This window comes from Pseudorasbora parva, chromosome 15 (genome assembly GCF_024679245.1).
Source record: "Pseudorasbora parva isolate DD20220531a chromosome 15, ASM2467924v1, whole genome shotgun sequence".
NCBI lineage: Eukaryota > Metazoa > Chordata > Actinopteri > Cypriniformes > Gobionidae > Pseudorasbora > Pseudorasbora parva.
The window spans coordinates 8,144,693-8,163,450 of NC_090186.1; the positions used below are offsets into that span (position 1 = coordinate 8,144,693).

The 18,758-nt window shown below is 36.1% G+C and overlaps 1 protein-coding gene across 3 annotated transcripts; it reads right to left on the reverse strand.

Moving 5' to 3' along the window:
- Window positions 1–1,353: 1,353 nt before the first annotated feature.
- On the reverse strand, window positions 1,354–17,517 carry nmu (neuromedin U). Of its 3 annotated transcripts, XM_067418472.1 has the most exons (10): window positions 17,308–17,517; window positions 11,606–11,661; window positions 11,165–11,212; window positions 10,932–10,991; window positions 9,130–9,159; window positions 8,850–8,900; window positions 5,467–5,541; window positions 4,092–4,145; window positions 3,435–3,494; window positions 1,354–1,571 (listed from the first exon to the last, which is right to left on the reverse strand). In XM_067418472.1, the coding sequence occupies exons 1-9, from the start codon at window positions 17,420–17,422 to the stop codon at window positions 3,459–3,461; spliced, it is 525 nt and encodes a 174-aa protein (XP_067274573.1). In that variant the 5' UTR covers window positions 17,423–17,517; the 3' UTR covers window positions 1,354–1,571; window positions 3,435–3,458. The 3 variants fall into 3 exon arrangements, with proteins under 3 accessions (XP_067274573.1, XP_067274574.1, XP_067274575.1); XM_067418473.1 differs by lacking the exon at window positions 5,467–5,541; XM_067418474.1 differs by lacking the exons at window positions 5,467–5,541; window positions 8,850–8,900.
- Window positions 17,518–18,758: the final 1,241 nt, after the last annotated feature.

Consider the following 18,758-nt stretch of genomic DNA (forward strand, 5'->3'; position numbering starts at 1 on the left):
ATGTACACCCTTTCAGGGAAACGTATTCCCTGGTGGCTGTGGCCTCTATTAGCAGGATAAATGGCCCTGCCACAAAGCAAAAATGGATCAGGAATAGTTTGAGGAGTGCGACATGTTTGAGATGTTGACTTGGCCTCCAAATTCCCCAGATCTCAATCCAATCGAGCATCTGTGGGATGTGCTGAACAAACAAATCCGATCCATGGATGCCCCACCTCACAACTTACAGGACTTAAAGGATCTGCTGCTAACATCTTGATGCCAGATACCACATCATACCTTCAGGGGTCTAGTGGAGTCCATGCCTCGATGGGTTTAGGGTCATAATGTTGTTATACCTGATTGGTGTAAATATGTTCGTACTTACACATTTGTAATAATGAAATGGCAATTTAATACATTTAAAATAAATTAACTTTAAATGTAATATTGAATAACACATTACAGTTAAAATTATAATCAAGTACTTTCCATGTTAGTCATGACATTCAATTAATTGTACTTGTTTAAAGATTAAATTGTAGGTTGGAGAAAATGGTTCTTAATAAAAGTTTCTAATATAAAAATGTATCTTCCTCAAAAACTTAAAAATATCAGAGGGGGGAAATGATTTCAGTCACTGGGTCATTAGTCACCAATACACTAGAAATGTTTGTGTTTGTAAACTATAAAATTGATCTTCAAAAGGGTCTGTTTCATTTGTGTACTTTCCTCATACCCTCAGATTAATTGCGTTCGACGTCTTTTTACCACCCCGAAGGTTCCTTTTTCACACCCAGCCCCCTACAAAACACCCACTACAGAACTAATGTGTTTCGTACCCTCTAGGTCTATCTGTCTAGAACCGGTCAAGAGATCTTCCACATCTACCCACTCATGTTTTCTTCACAAGTTTCTTAAAGGAAATGCAGTCACGATCCATGACGTAACCTATTCCGTTATTTCAGGCCCCCGGTCATCTTAATAATGACATCATGTGTATTTATCATGTGAACAATCGACCATAAGCAAGTTTCTGCTAAACCTGATAAAGGACCGAAAAGAGACGTTTATCAAAAAGGATGTAGTTCTTGAAACATGCTGTTTAGATGTTCAAATCTAATTAAAATGATCGGAAGTGAAGGTTGATTAATGCTTTTTGACTAATCGTTGTAGATAGCACGATAACAAAAACACACACATTCATCAAGAGAAAGAGAGAATGAATAACCCAGAGTCTCACTTGTGCTTTTAAGAAATAACTGGAGGGAAAAAAAATTGTAGGATTTTATTTCTTTGTTCTTTGGTGGCACTCCAATAACATTAAAAACACATACAGTCAGATTGGTCAAAATCACACTGGCACAATGAGGAAACATTTTATAATGCTTTTAATTCAAAAGGCATAGCACAGTTACACAAACAGGACGTTTGGACAGATAAAATTCTTTATTTGGATTCTGTCTGTACATTCAACATCACAATTCAGTAGGGGAGGTGTGTGGGGGGGGGGGGTGTTTGGAACAAGTATCGTGACGTTTCAGGTTGACTGGCTCTGGATCAGCACATCTGTGGTACGGGGTCTGGCACTACTGAAATAGTTAAAGAATTTGAAGAAGAGACATTAGAATAGATCAAATATGTTTTTGTTGATTTAAGTTCACACTCTAATGCCATTAAATGGCCTTTTGCATATCAGTAGGCTACAGTGCCCTCCACTAATATTGGCAGCCTCGGCAACCCAACACTTAAAAAATAAAAATAAAAAAATGTTTCCAAATGAACATTTTCTAGTGACTGATGACATCTACATTGTTCAGTTGGCTGAATTGAATTTCTGTGAATTGATGCAATTTAATTGACAGAAATTCAATTTGGCCAACTGAAAAATTTAGATGTGATCAGTCACTAGAAAGTTTTCAATTGGAGACATTTTTTTTTTTTTTTTTTTTTTTTTTTACAGTGAAAGCTGTTAAAATAAATCTGCATTGGTTATCCTTTTGATCTTTCATTAAAAAAAATCACAAAATTCTAAACTTTCATTGAAGAAAAACAATTGAAAGTGGGGGGAAAATCTCATTATGAAATAAATGTTTTTCTGTAGTTCACATTGGCCACAATTATTGCAACAATTATTTTCCAAGATAACAGCTCTGAGTCTTCTTCTGTAAGGCCTGATGAGTTTGGAGATCAGAGCCCATTCCTTCATCCAGAATCTCTCCAGATCCTTCAGATTCCAGCTCTTCTCTTCAGCTCATCACTCATTTTCTCTAGGGTTCAGGTCAGGAACTGGGACGGCCATGGCAGAAGCTTCAGTTTGTGTTCAGTCACACATTTTTATGTTGATTTTGATGTTCGTTTTGGATTGTTGTCCTGATGGAAGATTTCTAGCAGAAGTGTCAGGTTTAGATTTTTTTTATTTGTTGGTATTTGCTAGAATCTATGATACCATGAATCTGAACAAGATGTCCAGGACCTTCAGCAAAAAAATAAATAAATGAAAGATCCAGTGGTATATTTAACTGTGGGCATGGGGTACTTTTATCCCTGTTTGCACCAAATCCATCTGGTGTGTTTGCTGCCAAAAAGCTCTTTTTTTTGTTTGATCTGACCAAAGCACCAGGTCCTTTTTAAAGATGTAGTCGTGTCTGACAACTGAATATTCTGGACTTTGTATTTGGATGAGCGAGGAGGAATTTTCTGTAGGTGCTGTTTTATCATTCTTTAGGCTTTCTGACCCGAGACTCATCTGATCTCTGCAGTTCTCCGTCTGTGATCTCGGAGAGTCTTTGTCCACTCAAACTCTCCTCCTCTCGTGCATTAGGACGATATAGACACACGTCCTCTTCCAGGCGGATTCAGAACATCTTTAGTTTGATTAAACTTCTTAATTATTGCCCTGATGGTGGAGATGTGGGTTTTCAATGCTTTAGCTATATTTCATTACAGACACTTTCTATTTTGTGATCTCAACAATCTTTTGCTGCACATCAGAATTATATTCTTTGTTTTTACTCATTGTGATGAATGATTAAGAGAATTTGGCCTTTGTGTTTCCTCATATTTATACTCCTGTGGAAGTTATGGCTGGTCAATTTCATGCTCCTAGTCACCGGTGTGCAAAAAAAGGTAAATATGAATGGAAATATACTTCACAGATATTTACTCATAAGAATTTCTAGGGGTGCCAATAATTGTGGCCAACATTAATTGGCGAAAAACATTTATTTCATAATGAGTTTCCCCCCACATTCAGTTGTTTTACTTCAATGTCAGAATTTTGTGAATGCAGATATATTTTACAGCCATCTATGCTCATATTTAACAAGGATGCCAATATTATTGGAGGGCACTGTATAGTTTCTGTATCACTGTTTATAGTATTTTTGTCCTGTGACTTGTCTAGACCCATGCAGTGCTCTTGTAGAAAATGTTCTCCGTTCATCATGAAATACCTGATTTTTCAGTTCTTTGTTGTTTTACACATACTCAGCCGATCTTCTTCCATTTCGTGGCTGCAAGAATGCAAAAAAAACAAACAAAAAAAACATTTACTTTAGCAAGCAATAAAATAAAAGTGTATATGTGTGAGTGTGTCGCAGCATTTTTATTGTGGAGTTTACATTAAAAGAAACGTACTGTACTAAACATTCTTTACTTTATACAAAAAAACCCTCTAAAATTGGTATAAAATGAAACCCATATGTCAAAATTTGTGTTCCAAATTTGAAGTTGATATCACAAAAATGTAAGTTCCTTTGAGGTTTTGTACAAAAAAATTATTTTTTTCGCTCTCCTGTCACAAATGAATACGTCACAGTATCACTTCTATCACAAGAAGAGTTTTAAACCCATTTGATGATACACGTTGTTAATATTATACATTTTTTTTGTATTTTAAAAAATCGTTGCTAAAAGCTTTTAAAGTACCCTTTCCAAGGAAATGCAATGTTGGATGAATTTTGAATTTTTGGAAATTCGAATGATACCTAATTTATGATGAATAAGAAAAGAGTGCCAGTTAAGGGGATCAACTCGAAACTTAAAGCAAAAAGATAACTCTTTTTCCTTGTGTTGACCAATAAACAGATGTCATATATACGGTTCCCTACCCGATAAAGGAAGTACCCTCTGCTCTGAATCCGTCCAGGCCCTTGAAGATCATCCTGCACACAGAAGGAATTGTTATAGTTCAGACCACACTTTCTGATGCTGCTACTGAACGCTGTGTAGTTGTAACTAACTAAATCAAAGGTCTTATGACGCTAGTGTTGTTAAAGGGGAAAAACACATTATCTACCCAACAAAATCCATCAGGACCATTTCCTGTGTGCGAGTGAGGCGGTCATCATTTATTCTTGTTCAGTTTTGTGTTTTACTCTTATAGCACAATAACACTTTTAGCGTACAATTACCTCTCAAATGGACAGAAGCAGTTAATCAAACTAAGGTTGAGCCATTTCACATCTGTACATGGACTCAAACGCATGCATGCACATGTCAGCCTCGTGCAACCATCTATGTGCAATGGGTTACATCATGTAGGGAAAAAATATTTAACCTTACACTGGAAATATTACATTTAATTTAACTATAATATATATATATATATATATATATATATATATATATATATATATATATATATATATATATATCAAATAGAAAATAATTATTTTAAAATGAAAAAAAAGACAATGTTTTTGATCAAATAAATAAAGCCTTGGTGCGCATAAGAGACTTCTTTCAAAAACATTTTAATCTTATTGTCCCTAAACCTTTAATTGTGAGTGTATATGTAATTTTTGTAATATAAGACATGCATAAATAATATACTTACAAGTATATTTACATAATATATGGATTGAATAAGGTAGTTTGACTTTTATGTCAACCTCAATGTTTCCAACATCAACCAGAGAACACATATACGCACACTGTCCGTTTTAATATTAATTAGCACTTTACACTTTGATAATTAACACTTAACAACAATTACTTATGGTCAGAAAAGAAGCCCTAGAGCTAAGTTGTGAGGAGATATTGTCAAACAGCATATGGCATTTCATCAAGCAGCACCGAGGATCGAGAGGAACAGACGCTTCAGTCAGTCTCCATGAACATCCATCCAAAGTTATGCTGTTTTTATCCACTATTTATGCAATGACCACAGATTTTGATATTTAATAAATGGTCATGAATCCTATTTGTGTTTCCAGACAAAGAAAGAAATCTTGAGCATAATTTTCCTCAGTAATACATATATAAATAAAAATAATATATAAATAATGCACTATTCAGTTAGATAGTTATTTCAATGTCCTTAACTGATCTTGTTTGAATATATATATATATATTTGGTGTCTTGGCACTTACCCAAACTAAATATTGATGGGACAGAAAAAAAGCCTTGCATGTTGTTATTTTAGTGATCATACTCACAGTGCTAATGTAGTCTGAATGAAGGTAAGCATGCAGGATACATACATTTAATTTCATTCTCCTGCTTCTTCTTCTGGCAAGCTGGGGTATGAGCTCCAGAAGAGGGTGCAACACAGTAGACTGACACATACACATATATAGAGAGATATCATGAAGACAGACATGGAGAGATATGAAAACCATGAACAGCTACTCCTGGGACTGGCCAGGGGTCGCAGAGAGGACTCTTGTGCATTCTCTCGCACACGTATCTGTCCTCAGTGCGGCTCAGTGTTCATTTGGCACACTTGGTGCACTGATGTTCAGTAAAATCACAGTCGCATGCAGGCCATGCCAGAGCACATGGGGGAATGTGAACTTATGACGTCATCATCAGAGGGTAATGCTTTTGTGTGTGTTCGTGAGTGGTATATAACAATTATGTTATGGATATGTAGTACACCTGGCTGCATGTTTGAATCATATCACAAAACGGGCATAATAAACAGGGGTGCACAAAACTTTTTTTGCGAAAACCTGGAGATGTGGTACTCACACTTTACACGGCACATTTATTCTACAAGCTGTCGTCTTCACATTCCTTAAAGGGATACTTCACCACTTTTTCATATTAAACTATGTTATTCCCTTAACTAAGACAAGTTGATACATACCTCTCTTATCTCAGTGCGTGCACTTAATCGCTCTGATTAAGTGGTGATGACGATCTGATAGCATTTAGCTTAGCTCCCTAAGCCCAGTTCATTCACTATAGTACCAAACAGATATCAAGTTAGAAGCGACCAAACACCTCCACGGTTTCCCTATTTAAATACAGTTACACGAATAGTTAAACGACCAAATATGGTGAAAAAAAAAAAAAGTGCCGCTTTTCTAAGCGGGTTAAAAAGGAGAACTATAATGTATGGCGGAATAGCCCTTTTGAGAGTACTTCGACGCGGCGCAGTAAAAAGTCACGCCTGAAAAATCCTCTCCCCCTATTGACGGAAATGAGAGGGTGAGAGGGAGATTTGAGGGAGGATATTTTCTAGTTCTAGTTAATAAGTTCTAACAGTAGTATTCTGCTACAGAAATGATTAGTTATGCCTAAATGTAAAATAGCACTATTTGTTCAATGTCAGAAATTTAAATATAGGTTAATCTTTGTTAAAGCTGTATTTGTTTTTATTGTACAAACATTAATGACACAGACAGCAGCAGGAATATTAGGCTGCTGTCACTTTAAGAGTGAATGCACGGACCGAATATACTGACACACATCCGGTTTCTTTCTTAAATGTTCACTTATGACATTACCGAGAAAATACTTGCCGAAACGGGTATTTGGATATAATTTTGTGCGGATTTTTTTATTTAAGTAAACCCAAAAGAGGAATCAATACGGTGTTCAAGGACTGTCTGAAACGCACCTCTCTCTCTGTGTGCATGCCCTTTGGATGTTTGTGCAGCTGTCGCGTGAGTTATTCAGCGAATCACATGCGTGCCAAACCTTCCAATATCATCCAACTGCGGCCACAAATCGTTATCGTGCTGGTGTGCTGACTAGAACTGGTTTTTGCAGACTAGAACGCCCCCTTCTTTATCTTCGCCTCTTCTGCTGAACTGCTAGCTGTCAACATCCGGATTAATATGTTCAACATTCACTAGTTAGTTTTTCTCAAACAGAAGCTTCAAAATAAGATCTAGCATCTTGCAACATGACATCATGACTTTCCGTAAACATACATGCAGCTTTCTAAAGCCAAGTGGCGTGTTATCTGTGGGCATTTTGAGCTATCCGCGTGTATGTCTACGCTTTGTGATTCTGCGTGAATCTCTACACCTAAACGATCCATCATCCCCGCATGTGATTCCATGTGTATGTCTACGCCAAAACTAACCATTATCTGTGTGTGTGTGTGTGTGTGTGTGTGTCCACAATGTAAATGGATTTATAAATGTACTAAATTGTTTTTTTGAAAATGTAAAAACGCAGAATGTGTCTTGTGATGGGTAGGTTTAGAGATCAGGGTTGTTGGGTGTAGGCAATCGCTATTGTGTTATTGTGATTCGCATGGCAAAATGAAATGTTTAGAATCAGTTGCAGGGCATTTCCGCTGAACTGGTTTGGGGGGGGGGGGGGGAAATAACGCATATGACATCATACCCATGTGCCTTGAGAAACTCATCATGATTGGTCGATGAGACGCTACCAGGAACGCCCAATAGGCGTTCTTGTTTCATGACGAGAATGCCCAAGCCGCAGCTGGACCCTTCTCGAACCTTGGGGCCTGGTCTGAACAGATCACAGATCGACTGCAATCCGTTGCACCCCTAATAGTTCAACTGCAAAACTTATTTTCTTACTTAGTACTTTTTGTCTTGTTTCTAGTCAACATTTCACTAAATTCTTACATTAAGAAACATTTATTAGACAAGGAAAAAATTATTGTCTTGTTTTGGGAAAAAATAACTCAAAATTAAGAGAGTTTTGGCTTAAAATAAAGAAAATAATCTGCCAGTGGGGTAAATAAAATAATCTTGTTTTAAGATTATTTTGCTTACCCCACTGGTAGATTATTTTGCTTATTCCCTCCACGTTTTCTGCTGCACATCATTTATTTTTACCACATGCGCACCAGTTATGTGCACCCCTGCACATAAATATGAATGAATTCATAGAAACCTGAAGAAGACGACGCTTCTTTTATGTGACACGCAACGAATGGACAGAATAAACTGAACCGTTCCTCTGATGGCATCAACACAAAATGGTGTGTAAATTAAATTCATAAAATGTAATCTAATGTAAGGATGAAATTAGGTTCTCTTCTGGTTTGAGTCTGTGCCAAAAGTCAAATATTAATTCAGAAAAAAGGTGATATCTCAAACGAAAATCTAGTGCAAAAAAATAGGAGACTACGAATAATATTCTTTTCATACGTGTGGATGCTATCAAGGAGGAATCTTAGGATATCAGAGGTTACATGCAATGGGAACTAAATAGTAGATATGTATAGTAAGTATAGTATTATATGTATAGTAAGAGTAAATAAAAGACTTATTGGAAGCATTATAAAGATAATAACAAGCTCAAATAATTTCATATCCACGCATTTATGTATTGTGTAATAACTTCTGATCATCCTGTCAAGGTTTGTTTGCAAGTAATATTTTATTTTACTTAATTTCTCGCAATGACAGCACATTATCCTTGATATCCAGTTTTATTGGAATGTAGCTAAGATTTTGCTTTTGCATAACCATGGCCCAAAAGTGAACTGTGCAATGGCCTAAAATACAGTTTATTTAATTTAAGCTTTATTTAATGCCAGAGTATTCGATCAAAGATTGAAATTTGCCATCGAGTGTTTTTGAAGACAGTGCAGCGTAGAAACAGTGGCTAAATGCTGAAAGCAACAAACTTAACAACTCTTGAGGAAACCTACCGTCCCATCTGAAATTCCTGCACCAATCGGTTTAGTGTAATGAAATAAGAACTATACATACATGTACAGACACACAAATACAGAACCATACACACAAACACAGAAGTTAAAGGCAAACACAAAAACACCAAAATCAATACAGACAAAAACTTGAAACACATTCATACAATGAAAAATAACATCTTAATCCGTGAAAAAAGTGATGTAATTGAATTATTATTGCATTTAATGTGTTTGAAAAAGCGACCTCAAATTAGACTGAAAAACGTCACATGCTCACCCTTTTGCTCATGTCTCGAGCTGTGATCTCCTGCATATACAAAAAGCAAAAGCATTAATCTATTAATTACAGCCTTCATAAATAACTTTATAATTGTTTCAGTGTATTAGAAAACATTAAAAATGGTTCAGTAGCTGGTAACTAGACCAAGATTGAATCTTTTTTTATTTATGCAGTGATTTTGGGGGGAAATATAGTTCACCCTAGTCTGACACGCCAGACGCACATCAAGATGTTTGGTCTGGAAACTCACCATTGACAGCTCAATCCGAGGGGCGGGATAAACGCATGTCTGCCAAACTCCCTTTGCACGCAATTGGATAGCGCTTCACCAACCAGAGCAACGAAGGTGAAACAGAGCTAGTTGACAGATTAAACATTCGCCGTATCCGGTCGGCTAAACTCCGAGCACATCTTCCCTTCTCAAGAATGACTTCAGTGCTGTTCTTTGTTCTTTTCTCAGAGAAAAGCTTAACTCCAAGTCTTCCAGAGTCGCGGTCAAAGCTGATTCGAAAGACCGCCGTTTGCCAGCTTCTGTGTTTACTAGAAACCCCGCCCACCGACTCTATACACGATGTGATTGGCCCGACCAGAGTTTGGCGTTTACAGCTCAGAAGTGTATTGAGAGTTGCTAGACGACACTCGCGGCAGATTAGATTTGCTGCCGCTAGGGTCCGTCTAGATTTCTAGGCTAAGTTCACCCTTCATTAAAAATGAAAATTCTGTCATCATTTACTCGCCCTCAAGTTGTTCCAAAGCTCTTCGAATTTTTTTTTTTTTCTGCTGAACACATAAGACAATTAAGAATGTCAGAAACCAAAGAGTTTATGGACCCCATTGACTTCCATAGTATTTTTTATTCATGGAAGTCAGTGGGGTCAATGAATGGTCTGGTTACCCATATTCTTCATAATATCTTCTTTAGTGTTCAGCAGAAGAAAAAGAAACTCATAAAGGTTTGAAACAACTTCAAGGTGAATAAAAGATGACAATTTTCATTTTTGGGTGAACTATCCCTTTAAATGGAGTTGAGAGTGCTACACGCTTAGCTGAGAGCACAAACGGGTATACTATCAGCATAGATCAACCAGTCGGTGTTTCTTGAAACCATAGTTCCAACGAACATTCGCAAACAGCAACGCAAAGTTGTGTGGTTGGAACAAAGTCTCTCGAACTGTTTCTTGTTTGCATGACATGTGGATTTAATAAATCCATATATTGAGCAAATTAAGCATGACATTAAAGGTGTAGTTCACCCTAAAAATGAAAATTATGATTTACTCATCCTCAAGCCATCGTAGTATAATACGACGATATAATCGGAGATATATTAATAATGTCCTGGCTCTTTCAAGCATTATAATGGCAATGAATGGCAGCCCAAAATTTGAAGACCAAAAAAGTGCATCCATACTTTATAAAAGTGCTAAACCTTTCACCATTGGTTGTGCATTTCCGCCATGTTTTGTAGTTTTTAACACTTTACTCATTTTTGTTGTTCTAATTGAATCCTCCTCCAACGCACAAATGTTTGTGGACAATATTAGCTACACATCGAAAATATAACAGAAATAGTAGACCATCTGGGGACTTTTGATATTCTCTTTTCAACGTAAAATGTCATCAATTTTTAACATAAGATGTCTACAATGATGCATCATACTAGCAACAAATTACGCAGTTAGTGGAAACGCACCCCTGAATAGCACAACTATTTCATAAAAAGGTTGGCAGCGAGGTATAGAATATCTTTTTCAGAGATCTACGAATGCTAAATCCCTGTAGGCATGAATAAGATTCACCTTAGGTTTTTGCAGTGATCCCAGCATTAGGAAACACAGGTCCTCCAGGATATCAGACGTCTGGCAAAGGTTAAAAGCAGGGGGGAAAGATTCTAGACAGTTTAAATGTGTTTGTTTAAAAATGAATGTTAAGAACACATTTAATTGGGTTTACATTCCATAATTCACTTAGTTTGCTTTAAAAACACACACATTGCTGTATTGCAAAAAGGCAAGTGCACTCCATTACTCACTCTAAAGGACTGGTCTGCGGAGAGGTAGAACGAGCACAGCTCAGTTATCTAAGAAAAAGACAAAAATGCAGCTTGTATACTGAACTATTGAACTTGAGATTGAACTAATGAAAAGTTTAAACTCAAAATGAATCGGGTCATTCTGTTTATCATTTCCCCAAATGCCCATAAACATGTATTATTCTGTGCTTTCATATCCCAGCCTCTATATCCCCAGGTTTACTCATGTAATTGCTCATGTACACACAGTTAGCACATGTCAACAAAGCAGATGTTATCATCACCTCAGGGAGCAAAGTTAACGTGAACTGAAATTGAACAAATATGGGATAAGTCGTTTATGAGGAACTTTTGTCGCTGAGGAAATGTGTATATGACTATAGGGGCATTATAAATGATTTGTTGGGAGACTTAATGAAAGGACGAGCAAATCATACACACCTGAGTTAGTAACTGCTCATGCTCTATTGAAGATGGATTCAAGAGCACTGGAGCACCTGCAATTCACGCAGAAATCATTATTACATATATTTCACAAATATTGTTTAGTAGTGTTGAAATTTAATATATATATTTATATACATATAAAGCGCCAACCGTTCTCCACACGCGGTTCGCCACGCACTACCGCGGTTCATCACATATCTGACGAGGCATTCGCATCTCTAATATGTTTTTGAAAATAAATAAACCAGACTTACAGAGTAAGAGTATGTTTCTGTCGATGGATGGAAAACTTTTTTGCCACATGAATTATAATTTATGTCTCATCACCCGGTTGTTGTATAGCGCGCAAGCGCAGGGGAGACCTGAAACGCACACGTTGCTATCTGTCTTTAAACTAATTTAATAAAAAAGGGTTAGTTCACCCAAAAAAGAAAATTCTGTTGTTAATTACATTCTCACCGTCATCTCGTTCCAACCCGTTAAGATTCGTTCCTCTTTGTAACAAAAATTAAGATATTTTTGATGAAATCCGAGAGCTCATGACCCCTCCATAGACAGCAATTTAAATAGTTAGTTCACCCAAAAATTAACATCTGTCATTAATTCCTCACCCTCATGTCGTTGGACGGGTGTAAGACCTCCGTTCATCTTCGGAACACAAATGAAGATATTTTTATTGAAATCCGATGGGTCAGAAGGGCCCATAAAAGGCGCTAAAGATGTTGTTAAAAGCACATCTCACTACAGTGGCTCTACAATAATTTTATGAAGTATGCGCAAAAAATATATAAATAAAAATAACGATTCAGAGCTTAATGAATCAGCCTATTGACTCACTCCCCATAGACTGTGGTCAAACCATAGATATACATAATAAAGGCTAGATGTCTTACGGCGGAGTCACCATCGTCATCACCGGCGGCCATCTTGTCACAGGCAAGCTTTCTGTCGGGCTCTGTGGAACCTGATGTAAGGTGAGTGATATGTACTAAAAAAAAAATACTCTTATCTCACTTAAATCTTGTCAGATTTACAAATGGTTTGGTTTCTTACAAACGTTATTAACATGGCTACAAATCTGGATGCTTTAACACGTTGAAATTGCAGCTTTTCGATAAACGACTTAATTGTGCAGCTTGTGTATCACGGCTAACTTACGTGCATGTTATCAAGGCTGAGACCACAATCGAGCTGTTCAATTATATAGGTTTTAATTACATAATTATTCATACGTATGTCGTGTTATAACTACATCTCTGACGTTCATAACAAACAAAACAGTTTGAAAATCGGTTGAAAATTTAGCAAGTTATGGCTATTTAAAAGTACATGCACCTAAACTAAACAATAAAATTACACCTCAAATATTTTTTCCCCAAAGTTAGTTTATGTCATTGAAGGCAGTTATCATCACGATGATTTTATTTCAAGAGTTCATTTTTAAAATAAGTTTAGTTTTACTTAGTTATCTGATGCTATAAAACGGGGGGTGTGACGTCATGATTGACAGCTGAGATCGACGTCTTCTCTGAGTGAAGTTGTCACTGAGGCACTAACGGACTTTTTGGGGGATTTTTGGGAGCAGATTGGCGCTTTAGCTTTAATTTCTACATTTCCATAACTATTTATTTCACACCAACATAATTAATTGTTCTGCATCTGCGAGAGTGTGGGCCTGCTTTTGATATCGCGACTGTACTTCCTGCTCTACTTCCTGCGCTCTACTGCGCAGACTCGGTCCCAAGATGTCAGCGCCGTGCAGGCCGCCTGAAAGCTTCAACTCTGGCAAGCAGAAAACAGATGATGTCGAGTCGTCCATATTTTTTTACGGTCTATGGGTCAAACCGCCAAACTGCTGAAGTCACGTGACATTGGCGATACGAATCATGAATCGCCTCACTGATTCATAACGGTTCAAAGCTTTGTTTTGAAATCGGCCCATCACTATATAAGTTGTTATTTCATTTTTATTTATTTATTTGCGCACAAAAACTATTCTTGTATCTTAATTTGTGTTCCGAAGATGAACGGAAGTCTTACGGGTGTCGAACGACATGAGAGTGAGTCATTAATTACAGAATTTTTATTTTTGGATGAACTAACCCTTTAATGAACAATTTTTAAGGTCCAGAAAGGTAGTAAAACATCGTTAAAATAGTCCATGTGTCGTTCTTTCCAGAACTAAATTGTTGAATAAAGTCTTGATTTTTGTTTGTTTTTGCATACAAAAAGCATTTGGTCGCTTCATAAAACCAAGGCTGAACCACTGGAGTCACATGGACCTTTTTTTTTTTTTTTTTAAATGTCTTTCCTACATTTCTGGACCTTGAAAGTGTTCATTAAATTGCTGTGGAGGGATCAGAGAGCTCTTGCTATCTATAGAGCATCAAAGATATCTTAAGTTGTGTTCTGAAGATAAAATATGGGTTTGGAATGACATGAGGGTGAGAAATTAATGACAGAATTTTCATTTTTGGGTGAACTAACCCCTTTAAAGGAAGTGTATGTAAGATTGTGGCCAAAACTGGTACTTCAGGTGAATCCCTCTCCCCCTCCCCCCAATTTGAGGTTGCCAGATTGGCTGCAGGATCAGCAGGAACGTTTGTAGATGTTTTGCAGCTGTGGTAACTAGAGCAGATCTGGCAACCCGGATGCAGAAACACGACTGACTTCGTGATTGGTCGATAGGTGGAGGGCGGAGCTTCAGGCCAAAACACAACATGTCATCATCAACATCAGTTGAGGGCTGCAACAACTTTTAAATGACAATATCCTGGCCGGACTACTGTTGTCAGTGATATAAGTATTTGAAATGAACATGATTTCTTAATGTCTAGTGACATATCAGGGCCTATGATTAATCATATGATTAATGGAAATTCATTTATTACATACAGTTCCTTTAAGCCTTGCTAATTTAAACATATGAGCGAAAGACGTAAAAGAGAATGCCGCTGTTAGATTTTCGAACTCATCCGAAGCACATTTTGAGTTTTCTTTCAAGTCTTGCAAGCTAATTCACACAGAATTGATGTCAATATACCCATCTTGTTGAGTACCCTAGCAAACATGTTATGTTGTCTTAAGTGAAGAACGCATGTGTTCAGTATGTAAAGAACCCATGCATTCGTAAAGTGACAGCAGCCTATTTTAATGTTAACCAAACAACAAAAGACAAGAACATCACTCACTGCTCAACTTAACTAATTTCATTGACCCTGGACCACAAAACCAGTCATAAGTCGCATGGGTATATTTGTGGCAATAGCCAACAATATGGGTCAAAATGATCAATTTTTCTTTTAGGCCAAAAATCATTAGGATATATTAAGTAAAGATCATGTTCCATATTTAGTAAATAAAAAATTAAAATAAAAATGTATTATTAGTGGTAATATGCATTGCTAAGGACTTCACTTGGACAACTTTAAAGGCGATTTTCTCAATATTTCGATTTTTTTTGCACCCTCAGATTCCAGATTTTCAAACAGTTGTATCTCGGAGAAATATTTTCCTTTCCTAACAAACCATACATCAACGGAAAGCTTATTTCCATTAATAATGATGCACTGTCATTTCATTTATACAGTGGAGATTTTATGTAATGTTGTTTTACATCTGATTATTCATTCTAACTCTGCACCTGAAAACTACTGTTCCATACCTGAAAACCCCAAAAAGCACTGTTTATTTTATTTGTATCTTTGCTCTAGTCTACTGTATGTATTTACACTGTTGCTTGTAGTTTGATTATTTGTTCTTATTTTCATTTGACAGTAGTAATTTTTCTCCTAAACAAATTTCTCAGTGAAAAAAAAACTAACTGTTGCACCCGTTTAGTGTTACAAACACAGTGAAGTTATCATGCTATACATGTCTAAATTCTAAAGCAATCTTCACTGTCAAGAGGTTTCTTGACGCTGTGTCACAAAATTGGCAGTGAAATCTATCTGTAATCCTTGTGAGGTTTGGTTCTAAAGGTCTGAAATTAATTAGTCCTGCTTGTTGATTTTCTTGTTTTGGTAATTTTGCCCTCTTCCCTCAATGGAATAAGCTCTGATTTAACAGAGTTTTTAGTTTCTTGATCTGTTGTATGGGTCTTTCTGGGATCTTTATTTATTTATTTATTTTTTACCATTTCTGACAAAAGGTGTTTTTCATGACAGATTTATGGCACTCGTTTAAGACTTAAAATTGGTGAGATCATTAGGCTGATACTAGTAGGCAAAAACAGAAAGAAATTAATAGTAAAGACAGTACTAAAAAAAGGAAAGACTTATGTTGTTAAAACTTGCATCTGTCTTGATGGCCTTCTTGATCTCTTATAACATTTAAAAATCAGTTTATAAATAAATAAATCACACAGTTGTCTAATCTGACAACATCTCTCCTGGCATTTCTTATACTGTCATTATTTGTTATTCAAATTCTTGTGCCATTACTGCTGTCAAAATCATCAAGCTCTCTGCCGTATAACACTTTTTTCCCTCTGTGACATCATAATTACATGAATGAATCCAATTTGACAATAAATAGCTCTTGGTATGAAGAGTGAATGCTTTATTGCTATACCAGAGATTATCATATTTATTCTTGTGGTGTAATGATTATAAATCACAAAAAATGATTTTGGCAGATAACACTGTTTACCCCAACATTATTGGAAAACAACTATCATCTATTTTTATTGTTCTAATTAGCCTCTCTCGACCTAACAAGGCACTTTAGTAGAATCCACTGCCCTATACGCATTTAAGATACACGCGTGTAGATAATGCATCACAATGACACATTCCTGCTTATTATCTACTGACACACTAATGCAGCACTTTTTCAACCATTTTGATAATTAACTTAGCTTTCAATATAGATCAAAATCATATACATGCATTAAATCAGTCAATCCAAAGACAAGGCAAAGACAGAAGTTTTAGTTGAGCAGCAAAATAGTAAACACAAACTTTATTACATAATATAGTAATTATGTTTATTACATACATATGATGTAACAATATATCATGTCACAATATATCGCAATACAAAAATGCAACAATATGTATTATGGATATTGCCAATCTGTTTTGTATACCGGTAGTTCACCCAAAATAAAACTACATTTTTACAGCACTACATTAAACTATTATGTTGAATATAATGTATAATAATACAATGGGGGAATAGTTGTAGGTCCTGATATTGCCAAATGTCTTGTTACCAGTAAAAAGTGGCCTACATTATTTTAAATATATCTTGTCAGCGACAGAGTGCAAGCATATTTGTCTAAAATAATTCTATATTTTCATATTTTATCTTTATTCATTTGTTTTTCCAGCAAGTCTAAGCCTATTCATTTCCATCCTCAATGTAACAGATTTAGCATTTTAATCAACATAAAAAAATAAAAACAATTTATACCCCAAATATATATATATATATAATTTTTTACATGATACAAAAAAATCATTTTTGCAGATAAACTTATACATTTAAAAATTAAGTAAGTTAATTTATATTATATTATTATTTAAACGATCATCATCATTATTATTTTGTTTTGGAGGGAGACAATTGCTCAAATGGAAAACCAGCTTTCTCATTGGAGAGAAAAGTACCCTACTAGGCCAACAAACTTCTTCAACTAAGTTCTTCTAACATCACAAAAGAAGTAAAAGGAGAGCTGCATGTTGAAGACTTACTTGTGGCGATGGGTATGAAGGAGATGAAGAGGACAGCGATCATCAGGGTGGAGTTGAGTGCCGGGCTCATCGCGCTCTGAGCTGCTTCGCGTTCACACTGACTGCTGCTCCTCATGCTCTCGTGCGCGCGCGTCGGTCCGTCCGTCCGTCGGTTGGTGCCGGTTGTTGTGCTGCTTTCTCCGTCTGACTTACCAGCCAAACATTATGAACTCTCGGGAGTTACACACCCTCTTCGTAAATCGACCTGCAAAGTACGTCACGATGAATGAGCCCCGGCACGTGATTAATTTACACGAACGATGATGTGATACGAGTGGTCAACGCTATGAGTAATAGGCTACAATTAAAGCATCTTCGTGTACTGAATAGCCTATACACACGATCACTTGCGTTAACGTTAAATACATTTGGCTTTCAATTCACACTAATCCTTACTATATGTAAATGATGACCCTGGAGCACAAAACCATGAAGGTAAACATTTTTAAAGTTAGATACATCATCATTAATAAGCTTTCTATTGATGTGTGATTTGTTAGGATATTAAAATATTGGTAACACTTTACAATACGGGTGCACTAATATGCATTGCATGCTTAATACACAGATAATTATGAGTTTATGTATTACTAATGGTGAACTAACCCATGTATTAATGATTGCATCAGCAACGAATGAAGTGACTATTAATATGTAATTGTGGTTATGGGTTTTGAATTAATTTTGAATTAGTTAATAGTCATGTGCCCCAACAAGTAAAGTCATAGCATAATGACACTTTTATAAATAATTAGTGAAATTATTCATTAAAGCAGACAACTGGAAGTTGAAATGCATGGCTGTGACCCGTTGTGGCAATTAACACATTCATATAGTTAATATAATATGTTATTAAGGAATTAATACACTATGACATATTTAACTAATAAAAATTTAATGATTACTTAATCTATTAATCATGTAGAATCTTTATTAGTTGAAGATGCAGTAATCATTAATAAATGGGTTATAGTTCACCATTAGTAATACATTAACTCATGATTATCTGTGCATTAATTAAGCATAAATTAATGTATATTTGCCCCCCCCCCCCATTGTAAAGTGGTACCATGAGACAAATATTTGAAAATCTGGAATCTGAGGTTGCAAAAAACAAAAACAAAAAACAAACAAACAACAACAACAACAAAAACGAAATATTGAGAAAATCGCCTTTAAAGTTGTCCAAATGCAGTCCTTCAATGCATATTACTACACTCTAAAAAATGCTGGGTTAAAAACAACCCAAGTTGGGTTGAAAATGCACTAACCCAACAATTGAGTTGTTTTAACCCAATGGTTGAGTTGTTTTAACCCAGTGGTTGGGTTAAATGTTGCTTAAGACAACCCAATTGCTAGGTAAGAACAACTCAACCATTGGGTAAAAACAACCCAATTGTTGGGTTGGTGCA

Coding starts and splice junctions, on each gene's coding strand:
- nmu (XM_067418472.1), bottom strand. CDS start 17,422: ATGAGGAGCAGCAGTCAGTGTGAACGCGAAGCAGCTCAGAGCGCGATG. Junction 11,662..17,307: donor CTTCATACCCATCGCCACAA/GTAAGTCTTCAA, acceptor CGTGAATTGCAG/GTGCTCCAGTGCTCTTGAAT. Junction 9,160..10,931: donor GATCACTGCAAAAACCTAAG/GTGAATCTTATT, acceptor TTGTATATGCAG/GAGATCACAGCTCGAGACAT.